The sequence below is a fragment of the Macadamia integrifolia genome, chromosome 14 (genome assembly GCF_013358625.1).
Source record: "Macadamia integrifolia cultivar HAES 741 chromosome 14, SCU_Mint_v3, whole genome shotgun sequence".
NCBI classification, from domain to species: domain Eukaryota; kingdom Viridiplantae; phylum Streptophyta; class Magnoliopsida; order Proteales; family Proteaceae; genus Macadamia; species Macadamia integrifolia.
In genome coordinates, this window is record NC_056570.1 from 6,865,434 (window position 1) to 6,884,339 (window position 18,906).

An 18,906-nucleotide genomic window follows, 5' to 3' on the forward strand; every position below is an offset into this window, starting at 1 on the left:
TTGAAGAATTGGAATGATGAAAAATTTGTGGAGAACTCTCACTCGATTCCTACCCTCCCTCAGCACCATAGTTTCAAGTATCAGTATCATATCATATCGGGTATCGGATGAGACCGATACCCAATACATTATCGATTGAAATCGGTTACCCGTATCGTTTAAGAGTTAAATCAGTAAAAAATGTACTTAAAAAAAAAAAAACAAGGGCAAAAGTGATCGATACACACCAATCCGATCCAAATTGGTATCATATCAGTATCATCAAATACCAATACTAGTATTGATACCGAGAACTAAATCCTTGCTTAACACTGTTGATCACTGGTCTTCATCATCCTTTCATGATGAAATCGGAATAACAAACCATTTTTGTGAAGAAAAAGTCCTGTATTCCCTCTCTCCCCCTCGCCCTTGTCTTGATGAAACCTTTTTTGGCAACCTTGTCTTGATGAAACCATTTCTGAAATAGGTTTACCAAACACCACTTTTTAGAAAAAATGATTTATTTATTTTTTTATTTTTTTACATAGATTGGAAAAATTATAGTTTTGACACGAAATGTGATTTTTGGAATAGAAACGCTACCAAGCAGCCTAAAATTTGTTTTCTTGGTTTTTTACCTTGATTTGGTCTGAACCTGAACTGAATCGGTGTCCGGTCGGGTTCGTGGCGTCTTCGGATTTGGGCAATTATTAATGGGGCTTAAAGTCTCAACACCTTAAAATATAGTCCAATCACACCCCACGAGATGCCTTCAATGAGGAACCAAGAACCATGGGACACGCGTACTGACAAGTACAAGTGTTGGCTTTTCTTTGGTCCAGGAGATCGGGAAGCTTAACATCTTTAAACGATTAACCTGTCATTAGTCATTACTGGACTCCACAGCTCATTCTCGTGAGCTCGAAACCCCAACCTCGGTCGAACTTATGATTCGCTGCCCAAAGTCCTAACAAAACCTCCATTGTTCTTGTTCCTCTCCTTAAATCTTCCTCCTTAGGGCTTCGAGTTTCTCACTTTGTCTTTGTATTTTGAAGTTCTTCCTCCTTTTTTTTTTTTCTCTTCATTTCCTTCCCACATCTATTGATATTGAATCAGAGATGATTGATTGCAGCTGACTTTAAGTCTTGAAGCAGTGGAAAATTAATCGCTCGTGGCGACATTTTTTTCCTGCTATTGATGCGCTTCCGGTGTTATAGATTCTCTAGTGTTTTGTGTTAAAATAGATTTCTTTATGAACCGGATGGCAGATCGTTTTTGGATTGTTTTTTTGGCGACGCTTGCTTGTCTCATTGGAGTTCTCAACGCTAGCCTTGGTGACTCAGATCCAGTGTACAGGTAGATTTTGTGCTTTTTTTTATTTTTTATTTCGGTTTTGTCAATTTTGGATTCTATTAGTTTTGTTTTGTCAATCTTGTGCCGTGCTTGCTCTGAACCTTGTCTCGGTCTCAGATTCGTTAAGAATTTTGGATTTCTAGCTTAATCAATGAAGAAACACTAGACTTTGTTGGAGTGAGAGGGAAATGAACCAGTAAAATGCGGACATCGCCCTTAATTTTTGGGTGTTTTTAACATTTTAGAATAAACGAACCCCTTTTTAACAGTTTTCGCTATTAACTGAAAAGAGTGGGTTGCGATAAGAATCATGAAGATTAGTTTGCCTGTTCTTCATATCATTTTGCCCCCATTTAATTATGTGGGTTGAAGCTGAAACTCGCTGCTGTTCGAATGTTTAAGCTCTGGACACAGCGTGACATTTTTGGGGGTGGGGGTTAGTCAACGGTCTTTTGGTGATGATCAACTGGCTGGCATCCATTAGTCAACCACGGAAAATTTAGAAAGGGGAGGTCATTTTTCTACGAAGTGAAGAGAAGAAACCGGAACTGAATTGGTGTTCCCCTTATTGGTTTTCCCATTTTACGTGCTTGAACAGTGACAGAACCTTACTGGCTGTACATTCCCTTCAGTCAGTATTGAGTAGCATATTTTGGTTAAACATCTACCTGCAGTGGTTCCCATGGAGCTCTCTGATACTAGGGATCAAGTTTTGTTGACCAATGGGAGTGAAACTGATTGGATTTTCTAGAGTTCATTTCCTGAATGTTACCATTATCAGTCACTAGCAGAACCAAGTTAGATTGCGATGCTGAGAACCTGTCTCTGGTTCTGAATATTGGAGGTATAAATAATTATTTATTAAACTTTGTATAGGTTGGAACAATAGATACTGCAAATTGATATATTTGTTCTAGTGTCACAAATTGGCTCCAAGGTTTCATACCTGCATGATATATTTGGTTATATGATCTATCTGAAAGACGGTTTAGTATTTTCAACCATTTGATATTCCTGGGATTCCCATGTACAGTGGGTCAGCAACCTCTTACACAGTGGGTTCTTCCAAATAAGAATCCTGGAATTCTCAGATCCTTCCATACCATCAATCTCTAACTATGTATGTGGATGTCAAATTCCACGTCAATGCATGCCTTGAAGGCCATTGAGCCAGAGGCACTGGATCAAGGAATCTTGTGGTGGATCTCAATACGAGAATAAGTGCATAACTGATACTGGTAGTGGTGTTAAAGCTCAAACTGCTGCAGCTTGCATGCATTTGGTGCCAAGGAAATGATTGTGCTCTATGGAGAAGGGGTGGTGGTAAGGCACGATGGTGACGTTGCACATAGAGTTTCAAGTTGGAAGAGGGAAAGGCTGTAGTATTCAACAATATCCATTAGCTGTTTATTCAAAATAAGCATATCTAGCATATTATGATGTAGGCATGTGGAGTGTGCTGATTAATTGAACTGAATCCTTGTACTTTATGTTGATGGCCTCACATACATCCTCTTTTAATCAATCTAAGCAGAATTTTGTATAAAAAGAAATAAAATCTAACCTCTTATTAGGAAGGTTAAGAATGAGAAATATTTTTGCAGAACAGGTCGACCTGTTTCATTCACATACACTAATAACATATTGTCAAATCTTGAATCTCCAGTTTGGATTGTTTCCGAAAAGCAATATCTGGATTTGGAGTTTCTTTGTCTGCTTCCCATGTGCATTAGAATGACATTATTTTGGTATATAAAAGTTTCAGGATTTGGTCTCCTAAGGGCAGATCATGAATCTGTTGATTTATTATTATTTATAAGAATTATGACTAGTGCTATAGGTAGGTTAACTCTTTGCTGTGGCACTGGGATTTATTCTTTTGGAAAGGTTTTACTTCACTGCTTGTGAAATAGTTGTAATCACTAGCTGCTGTATGGTTATATTTGCAGTGTGGAGGGATGATTTGGTCATTAAACTAAATCAATAGACAGGGTGTCCTAATAGTGGCCTTTTTTCACAATTTAGTGATCTATTACACCATATGGCCACTCACCTATGGAGTCTGCCCCTTGCGTTTTCAGTGGTTTTATTGTTTTTAAGATCTAAAATTTCAAACCCTTTCAAATTTTCCTAGTTGTAATTATGTATGTTTCCTCTCAACTTCTAGTTTTCCTACACCCTTAACTCATGAAGAGCTTACTTTGTGAAACTACAGTAACAAACCCCACCCCTCAAGAGCTTCTTTTACCATTTTTTATTTTTCTTCATTTCTTCATACTTAAAAGAATTCCATGGAGCCTTGGATTGGTTATTACATAAACTAAAGAAGAAGAAGAAGAAGAGAACAACTAGACACAATTCCATGGAGCCTTGGATTGATTATTACATAAACTAAAGAAGAAATCTAAATGCCATAGAAGGGAAATCTTCTACACCAATGCCATCCAATTGTAGTGCTTAGCCTGTAAAGCACATGCTATTATTTAAATGAGAAAAACACTTGAGGTCTTCCAAGTTTGAAGTCTCATCAGTGGTTGTAATAATCCATAAATGATAATAATTCTGAGTTCGGACTGAGCATTCTCTCATGTCCAAATCCAAATTAGATTTGGTTTCTCAGGAATGATGGATTAAATAATTAAGCTTCACCATTGACACCGTGAGATGCTTCAGCTTCACTGAAATTGGTACTTACACATGTCTGGAAGATAGTAAAGAAAGAGAATAAGAGTCACATCAGGCTGTCATCCTCATTGCTTGGGAAATCTTTTGAACTTTTGTTATTCCTCCAAGAAACTATGGTCCAAGTCTTTTCTTCTCCCTTTTTTTTTCCCCCATAACATAATGATTATCTTGCTGTTCATTTAATTTTCATTGCAACAAATTGTATTTGTAACGCGGGAAACAACCTCTCCATGAAGTTGGGGGGGGGGGGTACGGCTGCAACATTATGACCCTCCCCAGACCCCACAGTGGCGGGAGCCTCGCACACTGGGTACCCCCCTTTTTCCCCCCCTCCCCCCTAAAAAAAAAGAAAAAAAAGCATCTATGAAAATGGGTCTGTTTGTAGAATTCATTTTGTGAAGGCTTGACTCAGGTCCATCTTTTGTCTAAAACTTGTTATAGATGCTGGAGAATTCCTTTTGCTACCTTGCCTCTGTTAGGAGTTAATTTTTCCAAAATAATGGTCCACTTTGGGTTCTTTATGTATTCCAAATTAATTGTCCACTTCAAGTATTTAATGCATTAATTTTCATTGCTGCCCATTTTTTTACGCTCCACATTTTCAATGAGGTAGACTTGGAATCCAAGTTTTAGCAAAAGTGTAAAGTTGGAAAAATAAATTATACAAAGTGGGAAGTTTTTGAGAATTGAGTACTATTTCTTATAGTTAGACTATTGTTTTGGAACACAAGGAGTAATGAGAAAAATTTCTTCCCATCTCCTCCCCCCATACTTATAACCTCTCCCCTCGATATGGAAACCATTGAGTTTTCACCACCTTTCAAGTGCCCTTCCCCACGCTAGTCAGGGATCTGCCATATATGTAGTGTTTGTGGATACGTAGTGCAGGCCACCATTGACTCACTGCACTACCGAGTCATAGAATGAAACTTTGAAGAATGGTAGAAATATTCAGAATATCATCTAAAGGCTTAAAAAGGTTGGACAGTCAATAATACAAGGGGGAAGTCCAAATTCTTGTTGGGTACAAGGTTGAGTTGGATCACTAAAGTTGACATATGACCAGTGTTACATGGATTCTTTCAGGTAGCGTGTCTATTGGATTCTGCCAGTCCACGGAGTCTTCTGGGTGACACTTCTAGGTTTCCTTTTCTTCTTTGAACCTTTTTTATATGTGTTATGGAGGGGTAGTTTTCCATTATCTCACTCGTTATATTGAGTGATATCTATTATTGTTCTCTTAAGGAAAAGGCAATCAAAAGTTAGCATGAAAAAATGACAATGCTGTTGCCCACAAGTAAAATACCTTTTAGTTTCCTGTACTCTGGAATGATCTCTTCGTAGGATCAATTTGGTTTGACTAATTCATTTAAGTGCACAAACATATTGTTTATTTTCCTGTTTTGATAAATACTTTATTAATTGTGGGCTGAAATTTTGGTGATAAAATTATGTTGAAGAAAAGTTTCTCATTTTGAATACTGATTTTCATTTCTATGCCCATGAAGTTAGAATAGCTTCCCTCCGACTCCGTAAACTAGATTTAAAGTATGATGTCAGATTTTTCCTTGGGGTAGTAATTATCATGATGTTGATGTTGTAATGTATCTTTGCATACCAGGGCTTGTGTAGGGCAGTGTGAGGAGACTGGTTGTGTGGCAGACAAATGCTTTCAGCACTGCAAATTCTCATCTAATGGTGTCCCTGTTGATGGTCCCTGGTACATGCAAGAACCGCTTTACTTACGGTGGAAGCAGTGGGATTGCCAGAGTGACTGTCGGTATAACTGCATGGTTAATAGAGAGAAAGAAAGGGAGATGGCTGGGAACAAGCCCGTCAAGTATCATGGGAAATGGCCCTTCAAGCGTGTCTTTGGGTTCCAGGTTTGTCATTCTGCTAGGTCATTATCTGATTCCTAATGGTGGGCTGGAATGATTTCTTGATTGCCCATCTGGTTCATGTGTTCAGGAGCCTGCTTCTGTGGCATTTTCTGCATTAAACCTTGCAGTGCAGTTTCATGGTTGGGTGTCATTTTTTATCCTGCTGTACTACAAGTTGCCACTGAGGCAGAATAAGAAAATTTACTACGAGTATACTGGCTTAATGCACATTTTTGGAGTCCTGTCAATGAACTCCTGGTTCTGGTCTGCTTTCTTTCACAGTCGGTAAGGTTTGTTTTCTTTTTCCTCTTTCTCCCCCACCCCAAACTATGTTATTTGGAAGGAGAAGGTAAAGAGCTCCTTTCCAGATATACTGTTCTGAGCCAAAAAATTGGCTAGCCCATTGTCTCTCCATAGAATTAAAGAGCAAAGAAAGATTTTGGACACAATGTGGACATTTCTATCTTCCACACTTCAAGGTATCCATATGCATTTGTGCTTATTAACCATAAAAACTGCAAGTCTGATACATTCCCATGGGTAGAATATACAAAGGAATTGACATTGGTTTAAGTTCTTTGTTTTTTTTTCCCTTCTATATTTCTTCTCCCCTCCTTAATGGATATTTTATCATACACAGAGATGTGGATCTAACTGAGAAGTTAGATTACTCTTCGGCAGTGGTATTACTGGGGTACATGCTTATCCTGGCTATCCTACGAACTTTCAGTGTGAGGGATGAGGCTACCAGAGTGATGGTTTCTGCTCCATTAATTGCATTTGTGTTAACCCACGTACTATATCTCAACTTCTATCTATTTGACTATGGTAAGCATTTTCTGTTCCTAAAGCTCTGGTAAGTTTGAAAGATATGCTATTAACGGCATGTACTTTGAATATCAAAATTTATATTTGGTGTAAGATTTAGAAGGTTGTTTGCACATCTTTGGGATGTCTGGCTTGGTTTTCATATATCTATTAGGACACTGCAAGTATTTTAGAGCTGGAAACACCATATGTGTGACCATGCTACTTTTCCAGTCAAATAGACTTCTATAGGCTACTTTGTGAGAGTCGATTTTTAACTTGTACTGCTTTTTATGAATTTCTCATCTGGAATGGTTAGAATCTGCTGAGAGGGTGGACCGTGGTGTAACGGTAAGGTTGCTCCATTGTGAAGTGATCATGGGGTTGAATCATGAAACAGTCTCTCTGTGACATGGGGAGTAAGGCTGCAGACATTATGACCCTCCCCGGACCCCGCAGTACAAGAGCCTTATGCACTGGATATGCCCTTTGTTTAATGGTTGGAATTCACTGGCCACCACTATCATCAATTCATGCTTAATCTAGGAACACTGAATTTCTGGAAAATATGTAATTAGGTCTTTACGCAGGACTGTGAATAGACATTTGACCATTTCTGGGGATCTTGCAGGATGGAACATGAAGGTCTGCGGTGTAATGGGTGTAGCTCAGCTTCTACTGTGGGCATTCTGGGCTGGCATAACGCACCATCCCTCACGGTGGAAGCTGTGGGTGGTTGTCATTGGAGGAGGGTTGGCAATGTTATTGGAGTTTTATGATTTCCCTCCCTATTGGGGATATCTGGACGCTCATGCCCTCTGGCATGCATCCACCATCCCCATCGGCTACCTTTGGTGGAGCTTCATCAGAGATGATGCCGAGTACAGGACCATGAGCCTCATCAAGAAGGCAAAATAGGCAAATGCTGTCTTGACCTTGACCCTGATGCATGCAGCGATTATATCAACAGTGGGTGTTACCAGTTATGCCACTGCCACAGCTCTGCTTTGTTGTAATAATTGGAATTACCTTCTTCCTTTTTTTTTTTATGGGTAAAGCTTGTAAGAGTAAACTTTGTAGAATTTTGTTGTGAGGTCTTTAGTGTCTAGTGTTTGGAGACCAGATCTGTTTTATGAATAACATTCCTATCATTTATAGTTTGTTTTATCGTCTAAGAATATGTGTACCCAGAATCCAGATTTCATGCTTGTGCAAATCAATTACTCCAAGAAAGCATTAAAAATGATCCGGTGAAACCCTTTATATGCCAAGGATTTCGAACCTGGTATTGTAGATGATATCAGATGGAGCTTGAGGAGCTCAATACTCTTGCTTCTAACAGTACCATTACAGGCATAAACAGAGCTCAATGGGCTCTGCTTGAAATCTGAATCAAGCTAGCACTAATGCATACAAAAAAAGCAGAGATTACAGAAATCCATGGATTTTTTCATTGAAGAAAGATTTATTCTTGAACACCAGCAAGTTTCCTGAGAGCCCAGCCTATGAAGTAAGCGGAGCCAGCAGCGATGGCACCGTTGAAGAGGGTGCCAGCAATGGAGAGTGCATAATTTTGACCAGCAATCTTGGCCTTGGCCAAGCCGAGAATGGCTAGAGCTAGGGCGGCGAGGGCACAGGCAACCCAGAATTTGATGGTCTCGTTCTGAGTGAATGGGAGGAGTATGATAAACGACAGCAGAGGAAAACTCCCGAAGATGAGGAAAGCCGCGAAGGTGATGAGTCCATTCTTCCATGGCTTCTCCGCCTGGTCTGGTGGTAACATTCGTTTCTCGGCCGTCATCTTCTCGTCCACCAGTATGTCCTTGTATTTGGAGAACACCTTCACTACCTGCAATAGTTAAATAGTAATGGATTTGGAATTCAAAATTTCAGGATTAAAGGAAGATTATACGAAGAAGAAGAATTGGGAACATACGCTGATGGCATCGTGAAGTTCCATCCCAAGCGCTTGATATCTCTGGATTAAGTCGTCTTCCTGTGGCCGTGAGCGTCCATGCTGGTTAGTGATCTCCCATTCAGTGACCATCCTCTCCTTTGCAGCCATGTCCCTCTCCGTGCTACTGGACACAAAATCCCCAAACCCCATTGAAATCCCATCCGCCACCAAATTCGCAAAACCCAGAACTAACACATCAACTGGATTTGGTACAGAAAGGAGCAAAGAAATTAAAAACACAAAACAGAGTAATCAAAGTTGTCATTTTGTGATATATCTGTCTTCTTATGTGATCATGCATTATCGAACTGTAAGAGGAAAAAAGAGTAGTTGGGGGCTGACCAGAGGAGAGGCGACCGGCGGAGATGGAAGAGATAAGGGCGAAGCAGGTGACGATGGCGTCGAGACCCGCATACACAACGCTTTTCACGCATCCTCCTCTCCATGGCTCTTTTGGTTTTGGTTCCTCTGTTTCAGTATTTCGAACTTGAGACCCTTTTTCTGCTTCCTCTTGCGTCGATATGAGCAGGTGGGTGGAAGTGTTGCCATCCATTGGAGTTCCGTGAACCTGCCAAGTAAGACAAGAGAAGAGAGAGAGAGAGAGAGGACGGTAAACTGTTGAGAAGAACGATTTGGTGTTGCCACGCAGAGTGAATGGGATTGATAAGTGTTTAACAGCACGAAGGGTCGATCTGAATTATGAAATATGATAGACGTGTGTCCTCGGAACAGGTCAAGGTGTGCACTATCAGTTAGTTCCAGGAAGTAAGGATTCAGGGGACGGTATCGATATTGGTATCGAATGGGATATGTGGAGATCGGTCTATTTTACATCTGATTTTTATAAAAAATATCATATTTTTTCTTATTTTACCTCAGAAATGATTCGGATAATCCAGATCAATATCGGATTGGAGATCGGTCATAGCCAATATTTAGGTTTAAGCGAGATTGAATCCACTGCAAGTACAATCCTGATAATCCGTGTGAGAATTCAACATTTTGTTTCATTTTTTGTTATGAGGATGGAGAGGGGTATTCTACCAAAAAAAATGGGAGAGGGGTGCTCTGCACAGCGTATTGGTAGAGTAGGCACCAACAGTGTGGAAAGTCTAAGGATCAACTCCTGTCATATGCATTCTTCATTTCTTATCATCCGCTCTCCCCTCTAGTGTGGGAGGATCAACCCATGCCTCCATTAATGCCACCTGCTAGCTTGCTGCACACAAATGGTGTCATCTCTCTCTCCCAGTATATTATTAGTTGTCTTAGTCGATCCAGATCCAGTCCAGTATACATCTAATACTGCATGCCTCCTATCTATGGACTTGTTGGCTCAGCTTCACACTCTAGTAGAGCTTGGACCTCTGCATCCATGGATAGCCTTTTGCTTCTATCTTCGTCTACACAAGATATGCCTATCCCAACCATAGTTGTTGCCTGGTTCCTTTCAAATTTACCTTTCAATCTAGAGTCCATTGGATCCTCAAACCCATGAATCTTCTCCTCTTTCAGTTTTTCCTTTCACTTCCCTGAGAAATCTTCTAAGCTCTGCTTCCACTTCACCATCCACCATGACCCAATTCGAAAGCCGAACGCCCTTCACAATCTCTAGAAGTACAACTCCATTACTATAAATGTCAACCTTGGCAGTGATGGGAAGATTCAATGCCCACTCTGGAGCCATGCATCCCTTTGTCCCTCGGGTCCTTGAGAACTCGAAACCAGATCTACCACCACTCTCAGCTAATTTCACAAGCCCAAAATCTGCAACCTAAGGTTCAAAATCACTGTCCAAAAGTATATTTTCAGGCTTTATATCACAGTGGATAATTCATTCTAGACACTCATGATGAAGGTATGCCAAACCTCTGCCAGTCCCCAGAGCAATATTAAACCTCTCCTTCCATCCCAACAATGTGGATATATCACTACCATGAACATTGGCGAACAAGTGCTTAGCTAGTGACCCATTCTCCACATAATCATAGACCCAACGGTTTCTGGATCCTCTCTGAACAGAACACTCACATTCTCACTAGGTTCATGTGGTTGATCCTTCCAAATGTGATCAATTCCGCCCAAAACGCTCCTTCCTCTTCTTCTTCTTCAATCACATCTTCCAATTTCTTCACTGCCACAACTCTGTTGCCCCCCCAGAATTCCTTTGTGAACAGCATCAGAGCCTCCCCTTCCCAGTTCCTCTGCAAAGTTACTGGTTGCCTTCCTCAGTTCTGTGTAACTGAACTTCCTAAACTGGCTTGATATTGCTGTGTATCCATCCTCCACTGAATTTGGCATTCCATGTCTCCTAAAAAGAAACCACCAACCTGAAATTACGTTATCCCTGAGTTAATTACTAACCTTGAAAATATCCACCATCTATTCCTCATATTTGTGGATTCTCATTACCTTGTATTTGTTGGATTTAACTAGCAAAACTTAATTCCCAACCAGATTTTGTACGCATCGCTGGGGTTAACATTGCATTTACATCATTTTTTTGTTATTTTTTAAATATAGGATTTTCTTATTGACACCTTTACTTTGTGAAATAATTTGTAACCTTGAAAAAAGCATGCAAAACGATGAAAAATCTTGAAATAACGTAATGGTAAATATTTTTTTCAAATAATTTTGAAATCTTTCTCTGACTTAAAAAACTTTTGTAAATAAGACGAGGCAATCAATTGAAGGTTACATGTTTTAATCCAAATTTTTGAAGTACTTTTGGGAGAGAATTTCCCACAATGCTCGAGTCATGATTTAGGAGTATGGGAGCCTTCCATTACGAATTGTCAAATAGAAGGTTTTATGGAGAAAAAAAAGTGTGTAACCCTCATTTATGTGAAAAAGGCGTGTCAAAGAATCTGCACATGAACAATATGTGGATATTTTGCCCATAATTTGTTTTCATATATCTTTAGTGTTTACTATTGGATACAATATTTTTTTTATCACATGAGGAGACCATTTTGGTATTTTAGGGTATGTCATTATTGCATGGTTTTCAAAGCATATTTTTCTTTCCTTCTTAATATCAATAGACATTATATATTTTTAGACTTCATGCACTTGAAGGGCATTTTGGTCATTTCTGCATATGATGTAATATTCTTCAATATTGGTTTATTTTTCCTCATTGTTTGTTGTGCTATTCTGTTCATGTTAAATGGTATTGTATGTATCACATGCTTGTAATTTGGGGTTTTTATTTTTTGATTTCAAAGAAAATAATAATTTAAGATTTTTGAATTCTATTGTGAATTATTGGGGACGTATATTCTATCCAAGAACACGCTCTTGCAACTAGACAAAGAGGTTGCAAAAATGACCACTATGCCCCTCCTAATCGATGCCCAAGCATGTGCTCTCATTGATTAGGTAGAGGCACACTCCAGAATAAAAAACGTTTCTCTTGAATTATTTAATGCAACAACCTCTATTTCGAAGTTCATGCCACGTTCTTCTCAATTTTTTATTCAATTCTTTTTTTTTCTTATTTTTTTTTTCTATTTCTTTCCTTGGGAGGAGATTAGGTATATCATGAGTCTAATTAGAGTTAGCGACTCAACCAATGAAAGGGTTGGGATACAGGGACATAAGGGATTTTCTTAAGAGGAAGAGAGAGATAAACACACGTATGGATTTGCACACAAAACTTTTTCCCATAATTTAAAATATTAATTTTTTTTCTTTAAAATACCAAATAAAAGGAAAACCGATTTGACTTATTGGATGCCTAACAATTTTTTATCAACTTGACTCGAACCCTATTGTTTGGTATACATTCGATTAGATTGGATCGGATCCATTTTAGGGTGGTCCCTAGACTTGATAAACAATTAAACACCCAGCAGCGTGTTTGGCCTTTCTATTTTTTATTTCCTTAAGTAGTCATTTTTCACAACTTGCTGGTCATCTAATTTGATCAAATGAAACTTCTTGATTTGAATTATTGGAAAAAATCAGAATAATTAAAAATAAAATAAAAAATTATTTGACTTTCCATATCTTAAAATGAGATAAGAGGTGGCGATTTGGAGATAATTAGTAAGAATAAAAATGTTTGATTTTCTTATGGAAAATAGATATTAATATGTTGTGGATCATACCATTTCTTCCATTTCCAGTTCTTATGCCAATAGAAATGGGATTTCTTGTTATGATGGCAATAAAAATATCCGTCATATGATGGACTAAATAACAAATTCTCATATATTATAATTCAAAAGAATCAGATTCCGTAAACAACTTTAATAACTTATCAAGGCAATCCTTTTTGTTCGGGAGATATGCTCTTCAAGCATTTGAATCTGCTTGGATCACATCTAAGCAAATAGAAGCACGGCGGCGATGAGTAAACATGATATGCACGTCATAGTAGAAAAATATGGGTATGTATATTTCCAAAAAATCCGTTACAGTAAGACCTACGGGAACATGTATGGATTCAGGCAAAGAATACCCCAATTATTGGGTATCTATCATTGAAATGAGTTAAATACTTTATGAATATATGAGTGGAGTATGAGAAACTGCAGCTAGAGAAGTTATTTCAAAAGTTGCAAGTCTATGAAAGAAGGAAGAACCCGATTTACAGCTGAATATCAACTGACATGTAAGCATACATGTTGCACTTTAAGCAGAACTCAAAGCGATCATAGCGTTGATAATTCTAAATTAGATTTAAATAGGCTTTACTGACTAGACCCTCAACATTCTTTGTAAAACAGATTAAAATGATTATTATCGAAATGATTCAAATTGTTTTAAAGTGATTTATTCTGCATTACATTTAGATATTGCTTTCATATGGGGGAGTCATTTTTTCTTCCTTTTGATAAATGTAGTCATTGGTTCAAATCCAAAGATAATTATAACTTCTTAGATAACTAATCTACAGTATCTAAACTATATCGAAGCGGTATCCAATAATTTTTTCTACCCACCTTTTTTTTTATTGATTTTTATATCGTTTCCATCTTCCTAAATACTCAAAACCATCATGATTGACACCTTTATGATGGTCCCATTTGTTTCTCTTTGTGATGATTGTTGGGAAATTGGGTCCAAGTGTTGTCATTGTTGGCAAACAGTGTGGTGGTTCTGGTTTGATATTGGGATTGATGTTTGAGTTGGCTCTGAATTATGGGTTCAATATTTGGGTTCAATGTTGAACTAATTAGACTATATTGGTCCTAGTCATCGAATTCAGCATCTTATTGGATAAGAAAGGTAGTTTAATGTGGTAAGTAAGCATTATGTGTAATAGAGCCAGCAAGGTTGAACGTGTAACATCTTTGATTAAAAAAAAATATATATATATACAGAAAGAGTGATAGTACAACAAAGAGTGCATGGACACATGTCAACAATCTCTTGGTTTTGATATAGTACAACAATCCATACAAATCAGCAAAACACCATAGCACCATATGATGATGAAGCAATGAAGCAATTGGAGTTGGGCCTGGTTGGTAAATTTCAGTATGATGATATGGCATAAATTAAGCTATTGCTAATCCAAAGAAAAAGAAGTAAAGTTCTATTAGAACTCTAAATGTCTCATATGTGAACAGCAACACTTTTATAGCAGGATTGCAATCATCACATGCGATAATAGAGACCGTAGCAAGAGTTTTATGCAGCCCCGTTCAACCAGTTGTCGTGGTTAACACCAACAAGGATATGGGTTCATATTGCATGCTTCATAAGCTGAGATAAACAAGGTTTTATTGTCTTACAGTCCAAGCACTACATCAGCAGCTCACTTCTACATGGATTCTGGAGTCAACAAAGATCTCCGTTAAGAGAACAAATCAACCAACAGAATTTCAGATCTTGTAGAAGTTGTTTCATATGTAGCAGCAACTATTGGCGTATGATTAGAGAGGTTGAGAAGGATTGTATAAAAAATAATAAAAGAAGAAAAGGAAGACAGTGTTGAAGTCTGCAATGGACTCTTTACTTGCGTGGCTTAATGAACTCTTTGTTGCCGATCACTATTGAACTCTTGTGAAACATGAAAAGGTTTTCAATCAGATGAATAAATACACTCTTGGAGCATAACCGTGTAGAACTTCGGAGGTGCAGTTGAAAATTACAGAGAAAGAAGGGGAGTTCTCTTATTCTTCAATGTTAAAATAAATCAAGGGAGATGAAGAGATTGTTTCTATTGTTGCAAAACTTATATGGGTTTCTTCTTGGTTTCTCCTTACTGATTTGAAGAAGAAGAAAAGAAGATGCATTGTTTACTGTTGCATATTGTTGGAAGTTCGTATCGCAAGTATTCTCAATTTAATTGGTTGATGGAGATCATTGCATCAGTAGGTTGAGCGTGTTCTTCTTCTATACGTTAAGCAACCAATCATCAACGGGGTCTACACAGGCTGAGGTAATCCATGTCTGAAATCCCTATTTGTGTATTCTAGAGTGTTTATTGTTGAGAAACTCTAGATCAAGGGTGTATTTGGTTGGGATTTTATTTTATTGATTTAAAATTGTAAACCTAGCAAGTTGGGGTTTGTCTAGGGTGTGGGGTCGTTGCTCTTATCTGAGTTGCATCTTAGATTGAAGCAGGGATAAGTTCCTAGACCGTTGTAACAGTTAAAAAGTTGAGTATTGGGAAAATACGAAATCCTATATGGGTATTCCTCCGTGAAATAGGCACTTTGGCTGAACCACATATATCTAGTGTTATTGTCTCGCGTATATTTTTCTACATATATTTGAAGTGAGTGTTGTGCAGAGTGGTGGGACACTGTCTGGTAGACTCAGCCACATTGTGGTGTGAGGTGGACGTGTCGTTGTTTGCATGATTGGCAATTACGGGATTGCCCCAGCCAATTTAGAACTTGGAAATTAGAAGTTTTTGTTGGATTGCAATTAAGAAAATTTTTAGAATCACTGATTCATCCCCCTCTCAGTGTCAACCTGGGAACGTCAATAAATAACTTATTTAACTCAATGTTTAGATAATTAATGCTTTCATACCATCCAACTCTTTTATTGATTTGAATAATCATAGTGCTAATTATTCTAAAGTAGATTTAAATATGGCTATATAGACTAGATCATTGACATTCTTGGTAAAAAATCTCAAAGTTCTATCAAAATGATTTGAACTATCTCAAAGTGATTATTCTAAATTTCATTTAGATAGGGTTATACGGACTAGACCGTAGACCTTCTGGTAAAACAGATCAAAGTGATTATTTTAAATCAGATTTAGATATTGCTTTCATTCGGGGGAGTCATTTTATTTTTATTTTTTTGATAAATGTAGTCATTGGTTCAAATCTAATAATAATTATAACTTATTAGATACCATAGTGAATCGTATTATCTATACTGTATCTAATAAATTTATCTACCCACCTTTTTTTTTTATTGATTTTTATATATTTTTCATCTTTCCTACCCCACTACTTGATTATTTATTTATTTTTTTGTGGGGGGGGGGGGTTAGAACTAAAATACTCCATTTCTTTTTTTTTTTTTTTTTTTTGGGAATCACTTGATTGTATTTAATTGACAGAAAGTAGTGGCTGCAATGGACATTTGACATGGTACCTCCATTGTCTGCACCTTGTATTCATACAGATGCAAAGGGAAGGAAGGAGGAACTCTTGACTATAAAGTGGAGACACCTGAGTCCAGAGTACAATGCTCTCTGTTCAAGCTGTTCTTTCTATTCTTTCCACACATTGTTGCTTTGATCTTAAAGGGTTCAGAAAATATGAGATACCCATCTACTTGACCTCCATTCTCACCTTTACTTCTTCTCTTCCTTCTTGTCTCCTTTCTCTGTTCTTTCTCATCTTCAGCTCCCATGAATTCTCTATACAAAGGCTCTTTTTTGTCTGTTGAAGATAAATCAGACTTTCTCATATCTCCAGACAAATCCTTCTCCTCTGGGTTCTACATGGTTGGTACAAACGCCTTTTCTATTGCAATTTGGTTCACCAATTCAACAGCCCAAACTGTCGTTTGGATGGCCAATCGAGACAGGCCTGGGAACAGCCAAGGCTCCAGAATTTCGCTGCGAGAGATGGAAGTATGGCCTTGACAGACTTTGATGGCTCAACTATTTGGTCCATCTACCATACAACTGATGCACAAAAGGATGAGCTCCTTAACAATGGGAACTTAATACTTGTGAACTCACAAGTCCTACTGTGAATGTATACCAGAGTGGGAGAACAAATTACAATAGCAGCAGAATCGCCAGTTTTGATGATATGGGTAGGTTCTCATCCAGTGATGGAACAAAATTTTCTGCTTCTGATATGGGTTTAGGGATTAGAAGGAGACTCACTTCTGTAGCTTCGACGAATCAAGTGGTTTATGGAACATCACTTGGGAAGCTGTACCTCGGCAGTGTTTGGTGCATGGGTTGTGTGGTAGAAATGGAATTTGTGTACATACACCAAAACCCAAGTGTTCATGTCCTCCTGGTTATGAAATAAGTGACCCTAGTGACTGGCACCAAGGTTGCAAGCCTAAGATCACCTGGAGTTGCAGTCAAGATCAAACGGTAAAATTTGTGGAGCTTCTACATACAGATTTCTATGGATATGGTATTGGTTATTTTCCATCCATTTCATTTGATAATTGCATGAACTTCTGCTTAAAAAACTGTTCTTGTGTAGCTTTTAACTACAAGCTAGTAGGGGATGGAAAATGTCACCTGAAGAGTGAATTATTCAATGGGTTCTTTTCTCCACACTCCATAGACAACACATATCTAAAACAACCAGGAAGTATGGAAATTTCAGATGACTTCACTCTCATTGGATCTGATCCCACTTGTGGATCTATTAAATCCGAGAGTGATGAGTTCTTCTGTAGTATACAAAACACAGAGCCGAAGAACGACATGGGTATATTTGTATTCGTTTGCATTTTCCATCAGTGTAGTCGAAGCTTTCTTTGTAATATCAGGTTGGTAGTTTCTTTTTAGGAGACATGGAATGCCAAAATCAGTGGAGGATGGATACACAATAGTATCAGACCAGTTTAGGAAGTTCAGTTACACAGAACTGAAGAAGGCAGCCAGTAACTTTACAGAAGAACTGGGAAGGGCAAGCTCTGGTGCTATTTACAAAGGAATTCTGGGGGACAACAGTGTAGTGGCAGTGAAGAAGTTGGGAGATGTGATTGAAGGAGAAGGAGGATTTTGGGCTGAACTGAGCACATTTGGAAGGATCAACCATATGAACCTAATGAGAATGTGGGGGTTCTGTTCAGAAAGGATACACAAACTGTTGGTCTATGAGTATGTGGAGAATGGGTCACTAGCTAAGCACTTGTTTGCCAATGTCCACAATAGTGATATATCCACATTGCTGGGATGGAAGGATAGGTTTAATATTGCTCTAGGTACAGCCAGAGGTTTGGCATACCTTCATCATGCTTGTCTGGAATGGATTATCCACTGTGATATAAAGCCTGAAAATATACTTTTGGACAGTGATTTTGAACCTAAGGTTGCAGATTTTGGGGCTCTCGAAGTTGTCTAAGAGAGGTGGTAGATCTGGTTTCGAGTTCTCTAGGACCCGAGGGACGAAAGGATACATGGCTCCAGAGTGAGCATTGAGTCTTCCTATTACTGCCAAGGTTGATATTTACCGTTACGGAGTTGTACTTCTAGAAGATTTGTGAAGGGGATTAGGCTTTCGAATTGGGTCATGGTGGTTGGGGAAGTGGAATCAGAGCTTAGAAGATTTCCCAGGGAAGTGAAAGGAAAAATTGAAAGAGGAGAAGATTCATGGGTTGAGGATCCAGTGGACCCTAGATTTAAAGGGAAATTTGATAAGAACCAGGCAGCAACTATGGTTCAGTTAGGCATATCTTGCGTAGACGAGGATAGCAACAAAAGGCCATCCATGGATGCAGTGGTCCAAGCTTTACTGGAGTGTGAAGCTGAGCCAAGGAGTGAATAGATTGCAGGTATGCAGTAATTGTATGTATTCTGGATCTACTTTGACAACTAATAGTCTTTTATTTCTCCAATTTTGTTCCGCATTGATGTAACCGATCCCATTAAGTTGGGATGAGACTGAGTTCTGTTGTTGTTGAGGAATAAAATACATGATCCTAACGTAGCTCCCAAGGAAAGTTGAACTCATGACCATGCCAACAGAGTTAACCCCTTGATTTTGGGCACTTAGGTCTACAGTGTTTCTAATCAAGCGAGGCTGAAAATTTATGGGGCAAGTTTCATGTCACCCATGGTGA

The 18,906-nt window shown here is 38.4% G+C and overlaps 2 protein-coding genes and 2 pseudogenes across 2 annotated transcripts; 2 read left to right on the forward strand and 2 right to left on the reverse strand.

The window, feature by feature from the left end:
- The first annotated feature begins 859 nt into the window (after positions 1–859).
- Positions 860–7,882, forward strand: LOC122061790 (post-GPI attachment to proteins factor 3-like). The gene is made up of 5 exons (XM_042625260.1): positions 860–1,338; positions 5,642–5,903; positions 5,989–6,185; positions 6,541–6,728; positions 7,339–7,882. The coding sequence occupies exons 1-5, from the start codon at positions 1,235–1,237 to the stop codon at positions 7,623–7,625; spliced, it is 1,038 nt and encodes a 345-aa protein (XP_042481194.1). The 5' UTR covers positions 860–1,234; the 3' UTR covers positions 7,626–7,882.
- A 125-nt stretch (positions 7,883–8,007) lies between these two features.
- Positions 8,008–9,525, reverse strand: LOC122061791. The gene is made up of 3 exons (XM_042625261.1): positions 9,007–9,525; positions 8,644–8,864; positions 8,008–8,556 (listed from the first exon to the last, which is right to left on the reverse strand). Exons 1-3 carry the CDS (start codon positions 9,215–9,217, stop codon positions 8,173–8,175), a joined length of 816 nt encoding a protein of 271 aa, XP_042481195.1. The 5' UTR covers positions 9,218–9,525; the 3' UTR covers positions 8,008–8,172.
- A 459-nt stretch (positions 9,526–9,984) lies between these two features.
- LOC122061741 lies at positions 9,985–16,500 on the reverse strand (annotated as a pseudogene).
- On the forward strand, positions 16,499–18,656 carry LOC122061742 (annotated as a pseudogene).
- Positions 18,657–18,906: the final 250 nt, after the last annotated feature.

Coding starts and splice junctions, on each gene's coding strand:
- LOC122061790 (XM_042625260.1), top strand. CDS start 1,235: ATGAACCGGATGGCAGATCGTTTTTGGATTGTTTTTTTGGCGACGCTT. Junction 5,904..5,988: donor AGCGTGTCTTTGGGTTCCAG/GTTTGTCATTCT, acceptor TCATGTGTTCAG/GAGCCTGCTTCTGTGGCATT. Junction 6,186..6,540: donor TCTGCTTTCTTTCACAGTCG/GTAAGGTTTGTT, acceptor TATCATACACAG/AGATGTGGATCTAACTGAGA.
- LOC122061791 (XM_042625261.1), bottom strand. CDS start 9,217: ATGGATGGCAACACTTCCACCCACCTGCTCATATCGACGCAAGAGGAA. Junction 8,865..9,006: donor CGCCGGTCGCCTCTCCTCTG/GTCAGCCCCCAA, acceptor TACCAAATCCAG/TTGATGTGTTAGTTCTGGGT. Junction 8,557..8,643: donor AACTTCACGATGCCATCAGC/GTATGTTCCCAA, acceptor TAACTATTGCAG/GTAGTGAAGGTGTTCTCCAA.